Source organism: Passer montanus, unplaced genomic scaffold (genome assembly GCF_014805655.1).
Source record: "Passer montanus isolate IOZ18808 unplaced genomic scaffold, ASM1480565v1 scaffold21, whole genome shotgun sequence".
Lineage (NCBI taxonomy): Eukaryota > Metazoa > Chordata > Aves > Passeriformes > Passeridae > Passer > Passer montanus.
Window position 1 is genome coordinate 587,027 of NW_024366703.1, and position 23,220 is coordinate 610,246.

Consider the following 23,220-nt stretch of genomic DNA (forward strand, 5'->3'; position numbering starts at 1 on the left):
CTTTCCTTGTTTGCCACAGAGGGTATCTTGCATTAGCAGAAAAAGCAGAAGCTAATGGTGATGAGGGAAATAAATAAAAAGCTTGGTTCTGCTGTTTGGTCAGGCAGCTTACCGGTCACCACAGGGTACGTCTGGGGTCCTGACACATTTGTCCCCAGGTCTGGGTTAGCAGAGGTGGATAGACTTGATTTGACTTCATCGAGACCAGGGGTCAGAGCTGGGAGGGAGTACTCATTACCCTGGGGAAGAGAGGAGAAAGACAGCTCGCTATTGATGTGATGGGAGAAAGGGAAGGGTGTACAGATGGGGGGGAGGAAGAGGAGAGGTGCAAGCCCTTGCACAGATGGAAGAGGAGGAGGAGGAGGAAATGGAGAAGATAAAGTGACAAGAAGGTTGAGGGGGATGAGGAGGGGGTATCCTAGGATGAACTATCCCACTTGCCTGCTTGATGCTGTGAAGGGGAAGAGAGGTGAGGGATCTGGCCTGTTGTCTGTGGTATGGCTGAGCCCTCATTTGGTGCTGTGGGGATGGGCATGGCTGTCTGTGCCAGCCCACGGGAAAAGAAAAGGGAAATCCACATCCCCTCCTCTTGGCTGAGTGGAGATGGGAGGTGTTTGCCCTGGTGACAAGAACAGCTGGGGCACAGGACTACAAAGACATGACTAGGACAGGCAGGCTGTAGGAAGCAGCCAGTGTTGGCTCACTGTCGCCAGGGTCTCTGCCTGGGTCGCCTGTCTCCCCTCCACTGTTACCTCTGTCCTAGCTTTTTAAAAACAAAGAAGCCTCATCCCCTGCCTCTGTCACTCTGTGCATTGGGGTATGAAATTGGGGAGGGGGGAGCCACATGGCTAACAGAAGGGTGGGAGGGGGAGAGCCATTGAATCTGAAAGGGTGTCCTGTCCGAAAGGCTCTGGTAATTGCCTTTTTATTGTGGCAGCCTCCAGACCAGACGCGGGAGCTGGAGAAACCAGGAAGGCTACAAAACAGCAGGAAAAGTTGCTCTGATTAATATTACGTTAAATTAAAACTGATTTTCTGCTCTTTCTCCTCCGTTTTTTTCCATGCACTTCCCCAGCCCCCTCCCCACATCTTCCCCTCCTCCAGCAGGTTCCATGCATGCTGCCCCCTCCCCGCCCCTGTCCCTGCTTGGCTAGGACTGCCTAGTCATTTCCAATTCCTTCTTGTATTGATCTTCCTGTAGAAATCAGTTTTGTAATTAGCTGCAAATTAGGCCTTCTACTGGGGGTGAGCCTGCCCCCTGATTTATCACCAGAGTAATTCGCTGTGATCGGAGAGAAATTAAAATGAACTCAATTAGGCTTTGGATTTGCTTTATGGGCCCTGCTCAGAGTTTCAGGGGGAAAAATGACTGTGCTGGTGCTTAATAGTCTAATGAAAGTAAATAAAGGTTATTCATTGTAATAAACCCAGGGACTCTGGGATGAAGGGAGTCCACAGCCAGCCTCTCCTTCTCTTCCTTTGTTGGTTTATGGCTTGGGGCGGTTTAAAAAGACTTTTGATTTTCATTTTATTAAGACAAACAGCTTTTGGCATAAAAGGCTGGGAGAGCAGGGGAGTAAAGAAAAGGTGGACAGAGCTGCAGAAGTGTGGAAAACTATGTTGGAGATAGGAGTCGAGTCTCAGCTTTGAGCCATGAAGGAAAATGATCCATTAAAACCCAGTCCTGTGGCTCGCTGATCACCAGTGTGATCTCAGGGTGCAGGAGTTTCTCTGCAGTGCTGTCTGCCAGTGAACATGGATGGGGGTTAGGCATGTTCATGGCAAGGTACAGACAGGTCTGTGTGCAGAGGGAAAAGTGGTCATGGGGATGTAGGGAGAGCACAGTGTGCATGTGTATGGCAAGTTTACCAGAGGAGGTAAAGCTTGTGTGTGTATAAGCACAGTGATACAGTTACAAACAGGTAGGGCTGTAAAAGGTATGTGCAATAACAGGTCAGCATCAGAACAAGGGACAGGGACAGGGAGAGGGATTTTGGGAATCTGCCTGCCATCATCCTCTCCGTGCCTGTGGGTTCCCATTACCAGGCCAGGCCCTCACCTGCTCAGATTTGATGTGCTCTGATGTTTGAAAGACGTCAGGGTAAGAAGGACGCTCAAAAACTCGATCTAAAGCTTCCAGCTGCTGCTGGGTGAAAGTGTCGCCACGAAGGTGCTTCCGCAAACTGTCCACGCTGCTCTGGGAATCTCCATTGGGAACTGAGCCCTCGGATACATCTGCAGGGCACAGACAGAGAAAACAGGGAGTTAGCAACACCCTGGCTTGGATTGGTAATGGCTGCAGGACAAGGACAGAGTGGGAAAGAGGGAGGCTCTGTGCCTCCACCCAGGTAGCTGTGCCACTCCTGAGGGAAGAGGGGGCTGCAGGGGTCCAAGAGGAGCCCCCTCCTCTCTGATGGAGTGGCCAGGCTGCTCCAGTGGGTTCTGTGGGATTCTCCTGCCCAGGATGAGTGAGGCTGTGGAGAATGGCGCTTAGCTCAGAGATGAGTTTCGGTTCCGCTGATTTTCAGTGTTAAAAATTGCCAAATCTCCACTGCCGAGCATAAAATGGGAGCAAAGCACAGCGATTAGCATCGCTAGAAGACCACTGGAGAGGCAGTTCACAGAGAAACAAGAGTGTTGAGGATGGGCTGTAGTGGAGAGGACTGAGGGAGCCTGCAATGGGAAAAAGGCTCTCTTACAGTTTGGAGGTAAGCCAGTCTCTGTTGCAGCTCCCCAGTCCTATGAGCAGCTATCACTGTTCTAATTTCATCGGATCATATCCTAGATGAGCCTTTCATTCCCCTTAGATAACAGGGACATCTGGTTTCTGACTCCATGTTCCACCAGAGACAAATCTCTCCCTGTGGGGCAGCTGTCCCATCCAACATATGTTGGTTTCTGTCCCATTCACCTATGTTTAGCTTGTGATTTATCATGACCCATATCTCTGTTATAAAACTCCCTCCAAAATGAGATGAATCTCTGTCTCTGCCAGACTCCTTTCTTATCCAAAATGAATTATTGTATTACAAAACCTAGGTGGGAATTACAAAATTCCCACCTGCTCAGTGGGATTCAGCCTTCCTTGTATTACTTTGCTCTTACTAGAAATATAGCTGCCTTCTGGTAGAAGCTTCCCTGGAAGTGCACCTCTATTCCTACAGCAGCCCTCTGACACAGTCCAATCTCACAACAGTTCCTCCTGCCATGCTCCAGGGTGTCTCTCTTTCTGTTGTGCCAGCCCACTCATCCCCTCTGCTGTGAGTCTGTTATAAATGCCCTGCCCCAACCAAAGTGATTTTTTTCCTGTGATAAACCATCTGATCACCTATCTGGGTTTGGGTTTGGTTTGGTTTTTTTTCCTCTGTTATCCCCCAACTCAAATGAGGTGCATTTTTCTCTGTTATAACCCCTTTTTATGTCGAGAGAGTCTCCTGCTATTAGCATCTGTCATATCCAAGGTGAGTCTGTCTGTTATAACCTCCTGCCCCAGCTGAAGTGAATCTTCCTCTGTCATAATCCCTCATCTCATCTGAGGCAAGTCTTCTCATTATAATCTCCTCCAACTGTGCTGAGTATCTTTCTGCTGTCACATCTCAGCCTAACTTTGGTGTGCCTGGTAATAATCCCCTCCTTCATCCATGCTGATATACCTCCATACTCTCCATGCTGAATCCTTACCTACTGTACTTCATCAGACACAAGTCTGATTGCCTTATCACCCTGACTAACCTAAGATCAGGTTCTCCCTCTTGTGCTGTAATTATCTTCCTGGTTTTTCACTAATGTGCCTCATACCTAAGCTTTTCTTGGTGGCCTCCAGTCTGTGAATCTCAGAAATCTGCTCTGTGTCAGAAAATTGGTCAAGGGTTCTGTATAGGCCTTTTCCTTCCTCCATGCAATCATGAGGTGCTCATGGACACATGATGCTCCCAGGAGCCTGGAGTGACATTCACTGTGCAGCATCTAGAACAATATCACTCTGCTGCTTCCTCTTTTAGCTCATGGATAGTGCCAAGATGGTATTTTCCTGGCACAGTTAATGCCCAGCTGGTGGCCCAGAGTTATGACTGAGCCTGCTGCCTTCTGGCTATGAGATATATCCGTTTATAGGTGATTATACGATATGATATAATCAATAGTACATTATATACAGTAGCGTAGTACAGTACCACTCACAAGACCATAGAAAATATTACATATTGATTTGTCCCTGCCAGCAGCCTTCCCTCAAGCAGCCTCTTCTCTCTTTCTTTTCCACCCCAAGCCAGAGCAAAGCTGTTTACTGGCACTGATCCCTGGAGTTTTCTCCTCTCCCCAGGCTTATTTGCCCAAGAGAAAGTTATCAATTTCCTGAAATCTGGAGTTTATGACAGATTTGACTAAGAAAACAAAACAAGGATCAGGCTTGCTAGACTGCACACTGTGTGGGCCAGTACAGTTTTCATGTTTTATATGACACTGGGCTGTTTCTGCAGGTGCTGAATTTCAGGAAGACTAGAACCCTGGTCTTCTCTGCAGAAAGCTAGTACAGAACTCCTGGGTCCAGACTCAGAAAAAAAAAAAAAAAGTTTCTGTATCAGCCTCAACCTGTCTGCAGCCTGTGAAGCTGTTTGTCTTTGAGGATTTTTCCACTTGTCACTGAGTGTGTATGATTGTACACACCATGACACTAATACACATGGGTATTTTTGCAGTAGATAATTATTCAGTTATTCTTTAGATTCTGCATCACAGTACATACCTGACCAGGCATTTGTCTGTCTGCGCTGGTTTTGGCTATACCTGATTTTCAAGGATGGCAGCCTTAAACTCCATATCTTGTTTGGTGTGAGTGGACTGATGTACAGTAAAACTTTCACTGATTGTCATTAAACTAGATTTTACCCTTAGTGAGTTGCCCTGAGTGGTTACACAGATTTGTGCACACGTGCACAGGTATTTGCAATTCTGTCTGTCTGCCTTCAGAGCCCTGTGCACATGTGTCTCCCGCGTGTGCACAGGCCATGCCTTTGTGTGAAGAAGCTGAAATCACAGCTTTCCTGAGTCGCTGTAAGAGTCTCTTTTCCTTCATTTATTCAGGGGCCCTTCAGATCTTGACAAATCTGTCACTCTAAATTTGCGGGAGATTATGGTGCTCTCTGCCTAGCACGGAGAGAGGTGATATATGATATCTGCTGCCCCTATTGATTGCCTGATCTGGTGGCAGAGGGCTGGCGAAATGAACTTGAAATGAACATCATGCCTCAACTCATTGTGCGTATAATACACTACTTAATCCCACATTTTTGAGCCGCTATGGAATTCAATTGATCAATCATGTCCCTCTGATAGTACTGTTTTAGGGGTTATTGCTGCTCTGCTCACTGACCTTTCTATTTATTTATTTATTTGTGTCAGAGTGCGTGCGTGTGCATGTGCACACATAAGCGTGTATGTGTATTTGGGAAACCCAGGACCAGCTGATGAGAGAGCATCCGTACAGTCTTTGGGAAATGAAAGAGAAGGATACAGGAAAGAGAAGGGTAAAGAATGAGGTTAAATGAAAAAAAAGAATGATCAAAGCAAGCAAAAGGATAGAGAGGGGTACAAAAGTTGTAAGGAGGAAGACAATGCTTTAGTTTAGGTTGAAATTTCTGGAGGGGAGAGGGAGGAAGGAGGGGGATGGGCCACTCTGCCCTAGCCTATGCTTTAAAATCTGCAAAAGCAAGGAAGCTTTTGACAAAGGCCTGTAGGGTACCTTGAGGCTAATCTTGTCTAAACAGCTTGCAGTAATATTTGGGCTTAGCAGTGGTAGAATGCATGAATCCCAAACTTCACAGAGCAATTATATTAATTGTGCATATATATTTTACTTTTGAAGCAGAGAAGGTATCATAGAGGTGATACTGAAAGACAGATTTGTATGTTTTGTGTTGCTAAAGCTGAGACATTCACAGTCACAGATCGTTTTATTTTCTTCAAAACCAAATGATTGTAAGTCCCTGTGTTTGTCTTCTGGTGTCAAAACCTACAGAGGATGTGTTTTCATTTTTTCCCTGAAACTGCAAGGGCCAGGCACTTATATCTGGTTTTACATCAAAGTTGCAGTTCTCATCTAAGGGTACGACTCTGTAAACTGAACTATCAGGAGAAGCTTCAAATAGTGTAATACACAAAGTATGAGAGCTGAAAGCCATGTGTGTATGAGCAAAGGTGGCAGAAAAGACCAGAGAGGACTTTGGAGAAGAGACTGAGTCCATCAGAGGGCTGTGGGTGCTAGTGAAGAAAGGACTTATGGGAAAAATCTGAATTGGGGAAGACTAGCAGATCCCAGGAGGAATGGCACTGTGGCGGACAACAGTCACTTCAGCTGATGAAGAACAGTGCTAAAAGCTCATGGGACAGGTATTTGCCAAGAAAGCAGATATTGGAAGGGGTCCTGTTCAAAGGGGTAAAGGAAGACTTCAGCTGCAGGATGAGTACAAGGATGCCATGTGGGTAACTGTGGTAACTGTACCCAATAGGAAGCAGCATCATCACCTTTCCCAGTTCCCTTTTAGTAGAAGGGAAACCTCTCTTTTAAATCATAAGAATCTTAGCAAACCATGGCCTCAATCACTGTGTTCCTCACAAAGGCACACATTGCTGTCAATGTGATCAGGCCTTGTACATGTGACAGGAAATATCTCTCCTCCAAGGGACAGCCAAGGGAGTACACACAGCAAATGTTTAGAGTAAACCCTCAACACAAGACACAGAAATGCTCCACGGGTGTCACAGAACTATTCTAACAGATAACAAGGAAATGCTGTGTCAAAGAACAACAGAACAACCTTGACTACATCTGACACAGGGAATATGCCCATTAAATAATTCCAAAACAAAGAGACATTCTCAGGTCTGGAAGCCACAAAGACACCAAAATGTACAAGTAGCACAATGTAGCATAATTCATTACTTTCCGTGGCTACAGACAGAACTCTTCCTCAGGGTGGGACAGAATCATCTCAACAAATAACTCAGAAGTATTGCTGACATAAGGAGATCTTTGTGGCACAGGAACATCTAGGAAGGTCATGAGAAGCTGTGCAGCTACCACACAAACATAGAGATACTGCTCTGTTTTAGGGAAGGGGCTGTTACCATCCCTATGACATGTCTGCCTGCCGTGCTGTGGGGCCCTGATCTCATCTGGGCCCTTGCAGCTCTACCAATAAAAATCACAGTCATAACAAAAGCAAATGTGACTGGCATGAGAACTGCCAGCTAGGTGACACAGCAGAACCCATCTAATTGTCAAAGGCTCCGAGGGAAGCACAACTGTGTGATGCAGTGGTGCTGAGCTGGCTGCTGCAATGCTGTCCCTCTGCACCAGCAAGGCAACCCTGTCCTCAGTTGCAGCCTGCCTGCACCATCCCTGCCAGGTGCTCAACTCAGAGCAGCTCTCTCCCACTCCCTGAGCATTTGTAGATACATGTGCTGCCCCTTCCCAAATCACACTTTTGTGTTAAGACTGCTCTCTCCCTTTTTCCGATTTCTCTTCTCTTTTTTCCCCCTCTGATGTGTTCCCGTGTCCCCACGCAGCCTGGGCCTGTCAGGCAGCTTTCCTGTCCATCCCGGGGGGCCTTTCCCCACACTGCCAGTTGTTGCAGTTTCAAACTCAATTGTTCTCCTCGGTGCTGAGGCAAATGGAGTCATTAATTACCTTCTATCGGCTGGGCCGAGTTCAGAAGGCGATCGATAGGCAGTGCTTGTCATTCACGGCAGCCAGCCCCGCGCGGGCCCTCGCGCTGCCTTCGGTGCAACACGAAGCAGCCCAGCAGAGCAGAGCTGGCCTTCCAGCCCTGGGCTTGAGCTCCCGCTGGGAATAGCAGACCTCCCGCGTCTGTGTCTGAACTGACCCCAGCCAAGAGAGAGACCAAGGACAAGGACCTTGTCCTGAGATGGTGGGTCACACATTTTCAGGCCAGGATTGTCTGGTACTGATGTCCTGATCTACACGAGCTGCTCCAGTCTAGCTGCCACAATGTTTCTAGAGAGACTGTTTGCGTCCTCATTAATTATTAAATTAATACTGTACTCCCCCCAGTAAGGATAAGTGCAAGGACTGGCAGTCCTAATCTGGTGATCTTTTCGCCTATGTAACTTTCTTGCCCTACTAATTAGAGGTTTAAAAAAAGAAGGCTGTAAATTTTGGGTTACATTTTCTTTCAGAAGAATTTCTGTGGTCTTTTAGACAATGCTAAAGAAGATGTCATCTCTAGATGGGTCAATTCTGTGTTTCAGCATGTAGTAGTATTGCAAGAATTCCGAGTGCTTTGATTGCGATAACTGGTGGGGAGAAAGATGAACCTCAAATTCAGATAAGAAGGATCCTAAGTGAGTGCAGAATAGAGATAATGGAGCATTGAAGGGGCTGGCAAGGTTCAGGAATGCATAGAGAAGGAATGTTACCAGGGATCTAAGCTATGATGGTGAAAGAAGATACAGTACAAGTTCAGGTTATGTACAGTATCCTGCAGAAATAGGGATAGTGGGACATAAATACTGGAGGATTATCACCTCAAGGAGACCATCAGCTTTCATGAACTCCACAGTTGTTCAGATTCTTGTGTCCATTTGCCTCAAGGGAATCCACAAACCTGAATTTCAGTATGCTAATTCATAGTACTGTGCTGGTCCACGTGTCTCTGTAGTTTAAATGTGTCAGCAACACATAGACTGTGTGTATTTCTTTTTTACATGCTCAGGCTTAAAGCAGAAAGGCTCAGAAACAACAGATTTTACATTGTTATATATAGGTGAGCTATACCTAAATGAGGGTATAGCTCACCTGAGGAATTGGTGTGTGAGGAAGGCTGCTCATGCAGGGAAGTGAGTGTGTCTGACTGAGGAAGAGTGAGATGTGTGCTGGTGCCTGACAGCACTGCTTTTTACACAGGGTATGACTGAGTACCCTAGATGGAGCAGGGATGGGCAGTGCAGCTTGAATACAGGGCTTACATGAGCAAAAATGGCAGTGCTCAATGAGAATGTAAATGTAATGAATTGTGTGTGCAAATGTGTAATGAAGTGTGTGCTCAGATCTGTCTTGGATTATCATGGGAGCATGTAAAATGCATTTAAGGAAGTGAGTGTGTATATGCATATGAAAATCATATGTATTTACTACTCTATATAAGTGTATGATTGCAAATCTGGACAAGAGCATCTGGGAAACTAAGTCTGTGTTGGTTAGTAAAAATCAGCACATCCAGCCTTACTGTAAATGACAGCAAAAGTCTTTCCAGGTGTTAGGATGCAAGCAGCTGTCTCAGATGTGTATATAACATGTACTACAACACGTGTGGGTGTGCAGGTAAGGGGTTTTAACTTAGGTAGTAGTTTCCTAGGTCCAGTATCTCTTACTAGTGCTATTAGGTTTGACTGTTAGACAAATAGAAGTGCAGCTGCCTCTAGGATCCAGTACACTGGCTTTGTTTATGTTGACAGAGTAGCAACTGGCATTCTCATACAGTGAGCCAGGTCCTCTGGTCAGTGTAAATCTGTAAGTCTCTTGCATTCAGTGGTTGTACTGATTTACACATCCTAAAAGTTATCAGAAGGATTATCCTGATTTATGCTGTTGTGGTGTCCACAACATTGCCTTTAGTGCAGTGTCCTCGGGTACAGCTGCTGCTACAGGGCTCCAGAAGCTACACTTTCCCTCTGCCAGAGAAGGTGATGCTCTTAGCATCATTGGCATGACTTAACTCTCTTCTCTCATCTTCCTAAGCATGTTTGTTGGGGAGCTACCTCTTGGCAGGATCCCCCTTGGTGAGCATATAAAATAGGGTGGCTTTTGTTAGCTCCAAAGGACAGAAGCAACACAAAAAATTACATCGCATGCAGCCCTAACTATGCTTGTTTAGAGAAACTGCTTGCATTTATGAAGTCTTTGGTGCGGAAAGCAGGGTTGCAAATGACTGCATCAGAGCGACAGTAAAGGCCATTAATTTCCTGTTATGTTTTCCTGTGTTGGGGGCTTTATTAATTTAATTTTACACTGTCGAACAACAGCGAGCGCTGACACCGCCACACTTGGAGGGTTTTTTTTTTTTCCTCAAGCAGTGCTTTGCCTGACATGGAAATCAACACTGCTATCAGGACTGCTAGACACAAAGCAAGGAGCCCAGAGCTGCACTGTCACCATCCAGTTCCACCTCCCAATTTGTGGGAATCCCTGAGATTCCAGTGGGGAGCACTGAGAGGACACCAGCATATAGACTCAGCAGATCTGGGCCAGACCATAGACAGTCTAGAAAATATGAATTCCTCTTTAGACTGCTTGGTTCCATCAGCTTGGTCCCCCACTAATATGTCTCCTTTCCTTCTGTTTCCCTTGCTCTAGACTTTCCCTTCCTTTCATTCCTCCTGTTTTCCCCTCATGTACACTTTTACCTTAACCTCATCAGTCAAAGGAGTCTGTACCTGCCCCTGAGCCACATACTTGTGAATCATGTTATTGGAAGCTCCTCTGAGTCAGCACTAAACCAGTATTCAAGCAGAGTGTTTTTAGAGCTGCCATTTTTGACATGCCATAAAACAAAGGCTCCAATCACTCGGAGTCATTAAAATTCCCATGGCATTTTTTGCAAGAGTGCAGACATTAACCTGGCTGTCCTGAACAAAATCCAGCCTGAGTGATTACCCACAGCATATCTTAATTCTCCTGTGGTTTCATTTGGACATGGCACAGCAAAATTTCACAGTTGGTGCTCTGTATTGTTCAACATCTGCCATGGTCCACCTGAGAGTCAGCCACATTTCAGTAGAAAATGAGATCTTAAGAATGGGAAGGTTAATAAACAACATATGATACAGGATGGATAACTGCAAAATGCCATGCAATGAAAGAGCTACAGGCTCGCAGTAGGTAGCAATCTGCTTAAAATATCACCATGCAAAATATTTTTTTTGAATCCTCATTCCTATAATAACTGTAAACCATTAGTAGAATAATTTGTCATCTTTCTGCATAAGATCACATGAAGGCCATTATAGGTTCTTCTCTGCAGAGAAGAGCCATAAGTATATTTTTGAGGATTAGCTAGTGCAGTGTTGTTTTTTGTTTGCTGGGATTTAATAAAGTTGTCCCAAACTCTAGAACAGTTCTGATCTTCTTGGAAAGTCAACACTTCCGTTCAAGGCCTACCTCTTCTCAGACTAGATGCCAAAAGCCAAAGCAAAAGAACACCAGTAATTTGGGAAACCAGGCATGGAAGTATACCTGTCCTTTATAACAGCCTTTTCTAGAGCATTTAAGAGAGGAGTAGAAGGCATTCAAGGTTTGATGGACATTTCATAATAATAATCACCTCATTAAGGTTTAATCAGATGTCTACAAATCTGTTCCAATGCAGATCCCCTAGCTTTAAAACAGAATAGCTCCTCTGACCAAAAAAAGGCAGGGCCAAAGAGAGAAAGAAATCCTGACCTGGTACACATCCAAAAGGAAACTGTGATAGCTGTGACCTGGCTCCTGTTCTGGCACTGTACTCATATGTGTTTTCCTGTAGCTGCTGACCTCTCTGGGAAGAGGCCTTTGTACCTTGAACCTTTTGGGATGGAAGCAGTAGGAAGCTGGGATCAATGAAGGAAAAGTGAAAGGAAAATGTGGATTTAGGCCCCTTAACAAAACTCTGACATTTTAAAGGGCCTTAAGATGGGCATGAATTGCATTTGACACCTATTTAAAACATCCTTTATTTTATCTGATTGATTCTTGGAAAAATAATCTTCAAAGAGTTATGGATGGAGAGAGACAGAAGACAGAACATGTCTGGTGTGTGTCAAAGATAGATACAAATATGTATATGTAATTTCTTCTTTCCAGCCATCTACTACTAACAGTTATCCCTCTATATCCTAGAGCTGAGAATAGCTTCTGCAGGCCAACACAAAATGCTGTTTTATCAGCATAGATAGCAGGAGTCCTGAAAGTCCTGAAAGCATCATAAAATGTTCACAAGCTGAATTTTTTTAAAGCAAGGTCTGGTGACAAAATTAAACACACTGTTTTTTCTTTCTTTCTCCCCTCCAATCAAATTGCCTCCTTGCCCCTCCTCTATCCAGTCAAGATTCCCACGGGCTAATCACTTGGTGAGATCTTGTTGTTCCCCCGGGATCCAGTGAAACAAGGCTAAAGGATCTGATACTATCACTTAGGGAAGTAAAGAGCTTCTGCTTTCCTTCCAAACAGCAGGAGCAGCAGCTCCCATTTTGGGAGGAGGAATTTCTGTAGCCCTGACTGAGAACAAGGTGCTTAGTGTTTTCCTTTAGCACAAGACGACACTCCTCTATAGGAATGATTTACATCTATGAACAGCAAGAGATGCTTAACGTTACACTGATGTAGACTTGGGAGTGCAGAGATAGCCAAATTAGGAGCTAATTGGTGCACTGGGGATTGACTGTTGGGCCCCCTTGGCTGCTGGATGTGATCAGGAAGAGAAAGAAAGAAAGGGAGAGAGCAGGAGCCATCCTCCAGCCAGTGCCTCTCTAAAGGTTGGGATTCCTGAGGCCGCTTCTGTCTAGTGCTGTCAAGGTCAGCAGGTTCAGGTTCACTGAACGGTCAGGATGGTTTGAATTACTGGCACTGCCTGCCGATTCCTCCACTGATCGCGATCCGTCTTCCAGCACCAGCTGCGGGATGATGCTCCCCAGCCATGTGCTGTGCACGGTGTGGGGCACAGGGAATGTCAGAGAGGCAGATGCTCTTGTTAAAAGGATAAGTTTTTAGGAAGATTTAAGGACCCAAGGCAATGCTGAAGAAAAGCACATGCTCCAACCACTGAGCATGTGGAGACTAGGGTTCTAGAAACAGCCATTCTGATCCATTTTTCTTTTACCTGGATAACTGCACATTAGTATGTGCAAGTCTTTATTTAAACAACACTGCTTGGACATTTTCTCCCCAAACGCACCTAGCTGCGTGACCAGGCTAAAAGGCAGGGTAGCCAGCATGTTCCTACAAGGCAGTCTGCAAAGAGTGCCAGAAGGTGCTCAGAAAGCTGACTGCCAGTGTGCCCTGCAGCAGGTAGTCTTGGAGCCACTGCAGAGACCTCACCAGAGGAGCAGGTGGGGAGCAGCTGTATCTGCAGAGGTATGAGTTTGCATAGCCAGGCTGCCAGTGTCACAGATGTGTGCCTGGGGTGGGACCTGTGTGTGGCTGAGTGCCTACACGTGTGTGTGTGTGTGTCTATACTGTACTTGTGCCATCCAAGCAGCCCCAGCAGCAGTGATAGCGGAAGTATGTGAGAAACACTGTGGCAGGAAAGAGCAACAAGAGGGATTTGGAAGACAACAGGGTTGTGTAGAAGTAGTGTCTAGTTCTTGTCTTAGACAAGAACATCTCCACAGGCATCCTTTACTTGTTTTCAATAGAGTGGCACTACAGAGAAATCTGGCCCTCACAACCTTTAAGCTGGAGTGCTTACTCTTGCTTCTTATTCTGAACTCTGTTGTGTACCTGTGTGAGTCAGTCAGCTCTTCTGTGAGTGAGTCACTCATGTGCAATAGCTATGGATATGCAGGTTTTTGTACTCACACATCTGTGTGCTTGCCACACACATTTCTACACCTGTTGTAGAGCTGAGAATGCAAGGTGCCCATGCCTGGTGCCCTGCCTGGTGCCCATACACAAGGCCTCTTGCACAGCACCCTCGGTGCTCACCTTGACATGGAAGAGATCAGGGTTAATGTCACACGACCTGCTCCACAGAAGGGAAGCCCCATCTCCTCTAAGCTTAGCACAGGTATTCTAACGAGCTCTGTGTGTAGCCTGCTCTAGGAAGTATGTTGTGCCGACTGTCACCTCTCTTCAACTCTTCTCCCAGTTCCCTCTTCCACTGCAGAGCAAGGGGCTGTGGCAAGAAGGGTCAGAAACAGTGCCCAGTATCATGCTGGTTTACATTAATGAGATACACACAGTGTAATCCGGCAATGGAATCAGCTCTACAAAAGGAGGTAATAGCAGGCTGCCATGAGCAGAGCAGCTCAGGTAATTGGTTTATCTATCTAGAAGCAGTAGTAGCAATCTCTGCACAGACAGAGTAGCAGTAAAGTCTCTTCCTTAAGGCTATTTCCTTTGTCTTTTCAATTGCTTGCACATCCATGTGAGATAGAGAGAGAGAGAGAGAGAAAGAGCTAGAGAGAGAGAGGGAGAAATGTTAATTTGTGAATTAATGGCTTTTCTCTGCGGAATTGTAAATTCAAATGTCACCTCACAGGGTGACACTACGCTGGGCTGCTGAGGAAGCAATGATAAGATCCCCCCCATCCCCATGCCGACATATACCCATGCCCCTCCCCTCCCTGAAAGATAGCTACGAAGTGGAACATGCTACTTTTAATTTGCAGTAACACCACGGCAGAGGGATGCAAGAATGACTGCTTTCCAACCCTCCCTTCCACAACAAGCTGGGCCACATCTTTCCCTCTCTACCTCCTTCCACCCCCTCTTCAACCCCTCCCATTTTAAACTGTGTCCAAGACAACACATTATCTCAACTCCCCCCACCCCGAACTAATCAAAGGATGAGCTAAGGGAGGGCTCTTTAGAATGGATGCCTCTGCAACCCTCTCCTCTCCTGCAATAATCAGGTGAATTAATGACCCTGAAGTTAAAGTGAGCGCTGATACTCAGGCGTTGTGCAGCGTAGGGGAGAAAGCCTTCATTGTTTTCGAGCAGGAGGCGGGCAGCAGCAAGGGAGATTCATGGATGGAGATTGAATATGCAATTTTCTTTCACCTTGCCAAGAGCTGCCCCTGGGCTGTGCCTGGCCTAAATTTTTTTTTTTTCCTCTTGCCATCTCTGCCTTATCCGGCCCTCCCACCTCCCTTCCATTCTTTCCAGAAAATTACCTTCAAAATTGATTTCCACTTTTACAAACAAATATAATGGGAACATGAGGGGGGAAAAAAATCTTGGGCTGTGATGAATTAGGGCTGTCAGGTGCTTCCAAGTCTCCTTTGTTTTTGTTTTACTGCCTGTTAGGTTCTTTGTTTTTCCAGCAACTGGGAATAATGCCCCTGCCCACACAGTCCCCATGGTCCATGGCTACCTTCACAGGATATGGCCACCACCTGATGTCATCACTGTGTTATCCCTTCTCTCCATCACTGCAAGCAAACAGCCACTGCTAACAGGCTGCCCTGGCCCTTCACACCAGGACACAACTGATCCTGTGGAGACACTGCATGTCCCAAGCTGCTGGTGATCTGGGTCCTACAGCCCAGGTAATGGTCTGTTGATTTGCCTCTGATCTTCTTCACCCTCCTCCTCCTGTTTTCCCTTGCCTTATTCAGCTGATGGACAAATTCCAGCTCTCTCTGTTCTGACAGATCAGCCTGGGTCATTGGCATGTCACCATGACCCATGTTTTGTCTCAGTGCCATGTCACCTCTATTCCACAGTAGTATTGCCCTTATGTCTCATTGCCATGTCACTTGACCCCAAACTAGTGTCATCTCTCACTGGTCATGGCATCCCCATCCACTGTTATACCAACAACCCTCTAAAATACCATTTGCCTGCACATTGCCAGCTATTTCTGGTTCCTTTTGCAGTTGATTCTACCATCCACTGCACATTAACCTGGGACCTTCATGGATTCAGACACCATGCTCCCTCTGAATCCCATACTCTTTACATCCATGAAAACACATAACAGCCACCTCCATGATTGCAGGCAGACCCAATGTAAAACTCATCTAAACTGAACAAGAAGATCCAGAAAAGCAGGCATCTAGCAAAACTGGGGAGCAGCCTTTGCCCAGTTAGAATCATTGAGGAGGCAGAGACACTAGGAGGAGTTGTAGCTGCCTGACTCCTGTTGACATGTTAGCTGCAACAACCACTCCCAAGAATGAGTCAAAAAGTGGAAAAAGACCTAACCACAAACTAAATACCCCTAATAAACAGTCAGAAAAGCACACACTTATGGTAATCACACAAATAAATGTAAAGAAAGATCTATGCACAAGGAGCGCCCACAAAACATAGCAAATTAACATTAAAGACACAAGAATGCAAACTGAGACACACAGAAGTACTAGTGTAGGTGCATGTCAATTAAATGTAATTTCTGAATAAACAAATAACTTACAAAAGTATATGTACACTAACTAAATGAAAACCTGTAACTCAAAGTAATTTCCTTAAATTAACATGTACAGAATCAAATAATGTAAACAAATACAAAATATTTACATAAACAAACAGCCTTCATACAGGCAAGAACAACCAATATGTGTATATATAAATATATATATATATAACATACACACAAATATATAACCTCAATGCAAATACACATCTGTACAAACTATATACAGAAGTGCACAGCACTAGCAGGCTACATATTCATATCCAGCAACCACAAAGATACATTAGTACTCCAAGTATGTAACAACACATACACTCAGAATATACATACAAATATGCAACATTCACATATATGCTCAAAATGTGAATACAAATACCTCGCATTCATAAAAATACATAGCACTAATACTGAGCCATACATGCCCAGGCATCCATATGATCCACCTCCTACTAGGCAACAGTATACACAGCTTAACGTACACATTTTCCACATCTGCGTAGTCATGCACAAAAATACGGGTCCAACCTGCCGCTCACCCCAGTACATAAGCACAGATAAGTAGAGACCAGTGATCCTAACACAGAAATACAAAAAATAAACAGGCGTACATTCCTAGAGATACAAATACACAATCAGAGATGCACACAAATACAGCTGAAGCCAGACCAGCTTGTCTTCAGAGAACACCAGCCCCTGCCAAACTAAGCAGCACTATAAGCTTTGGGAGCAGGGCATTCTGTCCAAACTGCTTTCTGTGATGTAAGCTGTTAACTCTCCCTTACCTGACTTCCTCCTGAGCAATGCATGCTCCCCAAACTCCCAGCCTGTGTGCAGACACGCTCACACAAATACATGTATCCTGTTTCTCCTGCTTACAGACTGACCTCCAGATTCCTGGTGCAGCAGCCCACATTTCTGTCAGTGCTGGGCTCCTTATTCATTTTGTTCTGCTTCATCCAGTTTCCCCCTCCTCTGTTTTCCTATACATACTCTCCCTTTTCTGACATCCTCCTGCAGTTTATTTATGGAGGTGCAGGATGAGTAGCAGGTGCTTTTCTTATGTCCTTTCAGGGGTCTCGCTAACCAAAGACCTTCAGGAGGGAGAAGTGGGTGATTACTTAGAATAAACTCCCTCTTCAATTTATATTTTCATCTAGAATGGCAGGAAGTGTTACCTAGACTTGTGTGTATAAACGCAGTGAGCCTGGTCCCCTGTGACTGCTCCTGTTTGCAGAGACACACCATTGCTGCAAGCTGTCAGCAACTGGAAACTCAGCTGTGCTGCATAAAACAGCACAGTCCCAGGGAAAGTAGGAGAAAAACATTCTGGAGTGTGAAAGACTCCAGAATCTGCTCAGCCCATCTGCACATCCATAAACTCCTGTACGTACACCCCACAACTCTGTGTGATGGTTGGAACATGGGGTTAGCACCTGAGGCAATATAACTGCATGTGTCTCCCGTGTCATTAAGACTTTTGCTGACCTGCAATAAAGCAGTCATATAGAATAACACAAACAAGTCAGCTGTGGTGACAAAAAGTCACACTGCGAAACAATGCAGGCTCGCCAAAGACAGTAGTGTTGTTCCACCACCTGCAGGGGTCCAAACACACCCCATTGTCTTCAACAATTATTAGGGTTGGAGAATAACAGAAATATACCTAATATGCCCAGAAATGAACATACATCAGGCCATGACACAGTCAAGTGGAATGACTCACTCATATTCTTAGCAAACATATGCAGGCAGCATAGAAAAATGAATGAATGCATTTCCCCACAGGACAGTTCTGGGCTAGACCTCTGCTCTGGTACAACTCCAGCATAAGCAAAGCATCACCCTACTACAGATGACAGCATAAGCACACTGTATGTTCTGAAATGACCCCAGTGTGCTGTGGAACACTAATATCACACTTCATGAAAACACAACATTCTGAACATGGTGCTGCAGTGACATCACTGTATTGACTTCATTGTCACGGCCAGTCTGGTTTCAACCAACACATTATATCAGCTGCAGTAACAACTGTATGAATTGCAGTGACAGCACAGTAGAAACTGCACCAGTGAACCAACAATTACCATGTTGAAACACCCTTACTGCATGCCGTGATGCAAACATACCACAACAAACAATTCACAGCTGCTCCTGTGAAGAGTGTAATGGCCTTGAGTGTAATGGGGCAGCAGATCAAGTAGTGATACAGTTAATCTCATCATTAGCATCACAAACCCACAACCTATAGTGGTAGTTACAACAACAGGATAACCACAACCAAACTGCCTGCAAACATGTACTGTGTGCCACTGACAATTACAAGCCATCTGAAATGTCATAGCTGTGTCTCTCAAACTGTTATCCCTGCCACTCTGAACAACACAAATGGGATCATACTTGCAGGGGCATACTCATCTGCTGTATATCTGCTCAAAACCTTAGACACATTACACACCTCTCCTCTGTGTTACTTTCCGCTTGAAGAAAATGTTGAACTCAAGTCTTTAAAACAGTGTATGTCCTGGGACAATATTTAAAAAACAAGTTTCAGTACTGGGACTGTCACAGATATCCCTGCCTCACACTTCACTGGAAGGAGGCATTTTTAATTTCCTAATATGAAAATCAGATTACAGCAAGGTAGAAAAAGTCCCAAGCTAAACACTGTCAAGACCCTGCACTGAGATGGAGTGAGGAAAGAGAAAACCACCTGTAACAAAAGCACTGATTTTCAGTAGAGGGTGTTGTGGCACTAACAGTCAGAAAATTATATGAGCAGCACCAAAGAGACAGACAGTGATGCTGCCTATCCTATAGCTGCAGGATTAACAGCACAGACGCTCCTACAGAGAGTGGGCAGCACCCTGTTCAGCGCAGCCCAATCCCATTTGAGGAGAATAGTGAACCATCTGCACTGATACAGCTAACACTTCTGGGAAAACACCACCAGATCTGTAGAGATCTTGGTGACTCTTCATTGTCCCCCTGCACTGACACAGCCTTGCATTACTAGGCATCAATGTAACTCACTCTAATTGTCAAAATGACACGTGAAGAATGGGAAGGAGAGACTTCTGCCTCCTCAGGTTTGCTCCCTCATCTCTGCTGGGGATTCCTTTACTGCAAACACCCTGAGTATTATTGCCATTTACAGTAGCAATCACTCTGTCCCCTCCTCTCCCACAAACCTAATGCTGATATTAGCACTGATCACACTAACAATCCTTTGGGTTTTATTACTACTGATACTAATAATACTGGACACATTACGTCTGCTCCCACCAATAACAGGCTGCAGATATGATCCCTGCTAATGTCGATAATACTGGGGGATATTATCTCTGCCATTGTCGGCACTGCAGATATTATTGCCAGTAATGCTGTCAAATACTACAGATACTGTCAAGGACCAAGATTAATAATGCTGAGAATGTTACAGCATCAACCTCACTGGAAGTTGAATCCCAAATGAGAATTTAGGTTTAGATAGGAAGTCTGTTTGCAGCCTATTATGGAAAGAAAGGTCTGTGTCTCATAATGGTTTTGTAAAAATTGCTGAAGTTTCACCCAGCTGAAGATGCTGTGGTATGCTGGCAGCAGCTTGATATACTCTTGATCTGTTATCTAATTATTTATCTCTATCTATCTATCTATCTATCTATCTATCTGTCTTTCACTTTCTCTTAATTTCTTCTTTTTTTCTCCTTGTACAGTGCTCAAGACTACTATATGAGTGATACTAAGTTTTTGTCACCCCAGTTCTCATTCTTTTAGCTGTCAATTAAGGGGTTATGAAAAAGCAGAAATAGTTGCATATTTTCCCCCTTTGTCTTTCTGGATATTTTTTTGTGGCTTCTTAGTCTGGCAGTGACCCTGCTGACCATACTTGGCCTGCCATCACAGAGTACTACAACACTCAAACCGTAAAGAGCCAGGAACTCATGTTTTCTGATGCAACTTGATAGTGTAAGACCCTCACTGGTCTTGAGAAAGTCATTACATGCTGCAGGGTGACCTCTGCCTTTGGAAGAGGGTGGATGTGAGTGGTGGTGGGTGTAAGGTCAGAGGGAAGTTACAGCTCCACTGGCACTGCCCACAGACCACAAGAAATGGCACACAATGTGCTACACAAATGGTGGTGAACTTTTTAGTCAAATTATTTTCAAAATTGCAGGAGATCAACTCTATCACAGAAGTCAGAAGTTTTGCAATCACTGGTTATAAACTGAAACAAAAGTGTAATTTGGTCTTAACAAGGCAAATCCTGACCATCCCTTCTTGGCATTCACCTGAAGAAGGCATGCTGAGTTTTGAGGAAAGACTCATGGCCAGACAGTTCCTTGTTGTGACTAGTAGACACTCAGAGCTGCTTCCCAGCTAGTTCTCTCTCAATGTCATACATCACCCAGGCCACCCTTGCACTTGCAACCAGTGTATTTGGTAGGCTGGGATTCCCACTCTTCCCTCTAACTCCCTGTGGGGGACACACCTGGCTGTCAGTGTCCATCTCTGAGCCCACCTCATGCTTCCGTCTGGCTCCTTCTGTCCAACTCGGGAGTTCTGCTACATCACCTTGACACATAATTATCTCTCCTCTTAATCATCTGTGCTACTGTCTAATGTAGACACCAGCTGCAGCAAGGAGGACCTGGGGGAGGGGGTGTGCTCACATAGGAGCTTCTCTGTCTTTCTCCCACCCCGTTCCCCCCAGCCATCACAGTGGTTGCTAACAAGGTTTTCAGAACTGGTGATTCAGGAACAGCTCGGTACTTCCCCTTTCTGCTGAACTGCGTTCCTCACAGAGGAATCCTTGCAGCAGAGCTGGTCCAACAGAGCGGAAAGAAAGAGAGAGCAGTGCTGCTTCTTCTGCCTCCTTTAGGGAAGAACCACTCCCTAAATGCTTGGAAAGTAGATGTGCAAAGCTCACAAGGGCTTTTCAATGTGAGAATAAAACCTGACGTTAAGAAAGAAACTGCAAAAAAGTGTTCAGAAGCTCTGGAAAATACTGAGAAGGCGTATGCATCCAGCATGAATATGAAAGAAATATTCACATTATATCTCTTCACAAACTTTTCCTACTCCCCATCTCAACTAGAAACAATCAGAACGTTCAGAGCTACAGAGGAGACTGCCCAGGAATGAGTGCAGATCACTGGCTTTGCAAAACCTCCCCTTGGACCCTTCTAACCTTAAGACTCAGCCCCGCAAAGGGACAATTTTTCAGCATTTCTGAAGGCCAGTGTGAGTCCAGATAACTCAACTCATGGTTAGAGATGTTCAGCAGCTAGTTGGGGGTCCCATGTGAGCTTTCTCTGGGTCAGGAGCATAATGTGTCCCTGCAGCAGATGTCTGGGATGGCAGGATTAAGGCTGTTATCTAAGGCAGTTGCAATCATGTCATGTAACTGCCACCTAAAACTCTGAGAGCTAAAGACAAGCAACATCTGCAGGATTCTCTGGTTAGTACCTTTTTGATTCCTAGTGGGATATGGGCGCTTGGCCAACAGCATGGAGCTGCATAGTGTCGCTTGCCTAAATCAAATCTGGAATGAATTAAGGACAGACACAAAGAATGGTTCTTACTGTCAATATATCATTGTGATGTGTCACAGTCTTAGATGGCTGTTGTGTTGTTTCTGTGTTTAATTGTACTGTTTCAAAGAAAGCTCAGGTTCTGAGGCTGGAAGTGACTGTGCGGCTGCATCTAAAGTGGGATGATCTTTCCAGGTATAGCCTGAATAGTAGCTAAAGCCAGACTGAAGAGCTTAATTTCTAATGAGATGTGGAGGCACCATGTTGAGAGATGGTGATCACCACATTGGACTGTATGAGAACAGGGATTCACGAAACCCCCAAATAACTGCCAGGAGATCTGCACAACCATTACAGAAACGTGTCATTCAGTTTGAAATGTCACTATTTCCTGCCATCATATGTAATGATGGTGAATGCTGGAAAGGTTTGCAATACTTGTCTCTTATTCCTGACATTTTTTGACTTTGAGGCATTGACTCAGCCCTTCCATTGCTACACTTTTTTCTTAGCTGGGCCCTACTGCCATCTAGCTGGGAAATGGATCTTCCTCTGGGGGCCCGATCCAGTTTCCAATGACATCAGCAAAAATCTGCCCATTTGCTTTAACAGAAGCTGGATTGGGTCCTTGCATCTAGCTTTATTTTGTATAAGGGAGAAAAGGAACATGATGACTGCATTTTATTCTCAGGATTACTGTGTTTATTTGGATCAAAAACTTACAGATGTGAACCTCACCAGAACCAATACTGAGAAAATTACTAGCAAAACCTCAAAATGCAGCATCTGTCTCAGGAGGGCTCTCTCTTCTCAGCATGTATCACAGAGAACTCTCATGTTCTCTTGCACTGCACAGCATTGGGATTACAGCACACGCAGCACACTGAGCCACCTGTCCTAAGAGGTCTTTCCATGCAACAAGCAACACAACACACTGAAGTCAGAGCTGAACCCAACAAACTGGTCAGTCAGTATTCTTTAAAAAGTTCACCTCCTGGCCCTCAGTTTTAGAACAAATCAAATTTTAAAAGACAGATTTAAGGAAAAGTGTTTGAAAGTTACCATAAGAGCACCAAGACCTTACCCACTCCTCCTGACTCAGTCTATTTAGATCTGAGGCTCAAGCTTTTGATTAATTTCAGGATCTTTGCCCTGAATACTTCACAGCAAGTAGGATGAAAAAGGAGAGAGCTTAATACTATTTCATTACAGCCTTAGTGAAAGGCTTAGAAACAACCTTAGGATCACAGTACTCAGAAGACCTCCTGTTCTCCTTTCAGACTGTTGCAAGCATGACAGTTCTGCTGTGGTAGATGCTACTTATTGAAAACTGGGCCCTTGTGATCACCAGCTAATGTAGCTTGTGGCACATCACAGGGCAGGAACTTGTTTGCAGGGGGAATGAAAGACAACTCCCACATTGCTGGTGCTTCTCCAAGATGGCATTTAGTTTGAAATCAAGTGAGTCGGGGAAACCATGTTTACCCACAGTTCAAAGTCCGGGCACCTGCTGGCACCTGGGGAATTCAGTTCCAGCCGTTTCCAGCAGTGAATGA

General features: G+C 45.0%; 1 protein-coding gene across 11 annotated transcripts in view; it reads right to left on the reverse strand.

Moving 5' to 3' along the window:
• The window catches only part of PAX2 (paired box 2), a 95,514-nt gene that overhangs the window by 24,087 nt on the left and 48,207 nt on the right, over window positions 1–23,220 (reverse strand). For all 11 annotated transcript variants that reach the window (XM_039708772.1, XM_039708777.1, XM_039708771.1 and 8 more), the window contains 2 exons: window positions 2,060–2,235; window positions 113–239 (listed from right to left, as the gene is read on the reverse strand). In XM_039708772.1, the coding sequence (XP_039564706.1) occupies window positions 113–239; window positions 2,060–2,235 (303 nt within the window). The remainder of the gene's footprint in view (window positions 1–112; window positions 240–2,059; window positions 2,236–23,220) is intronic.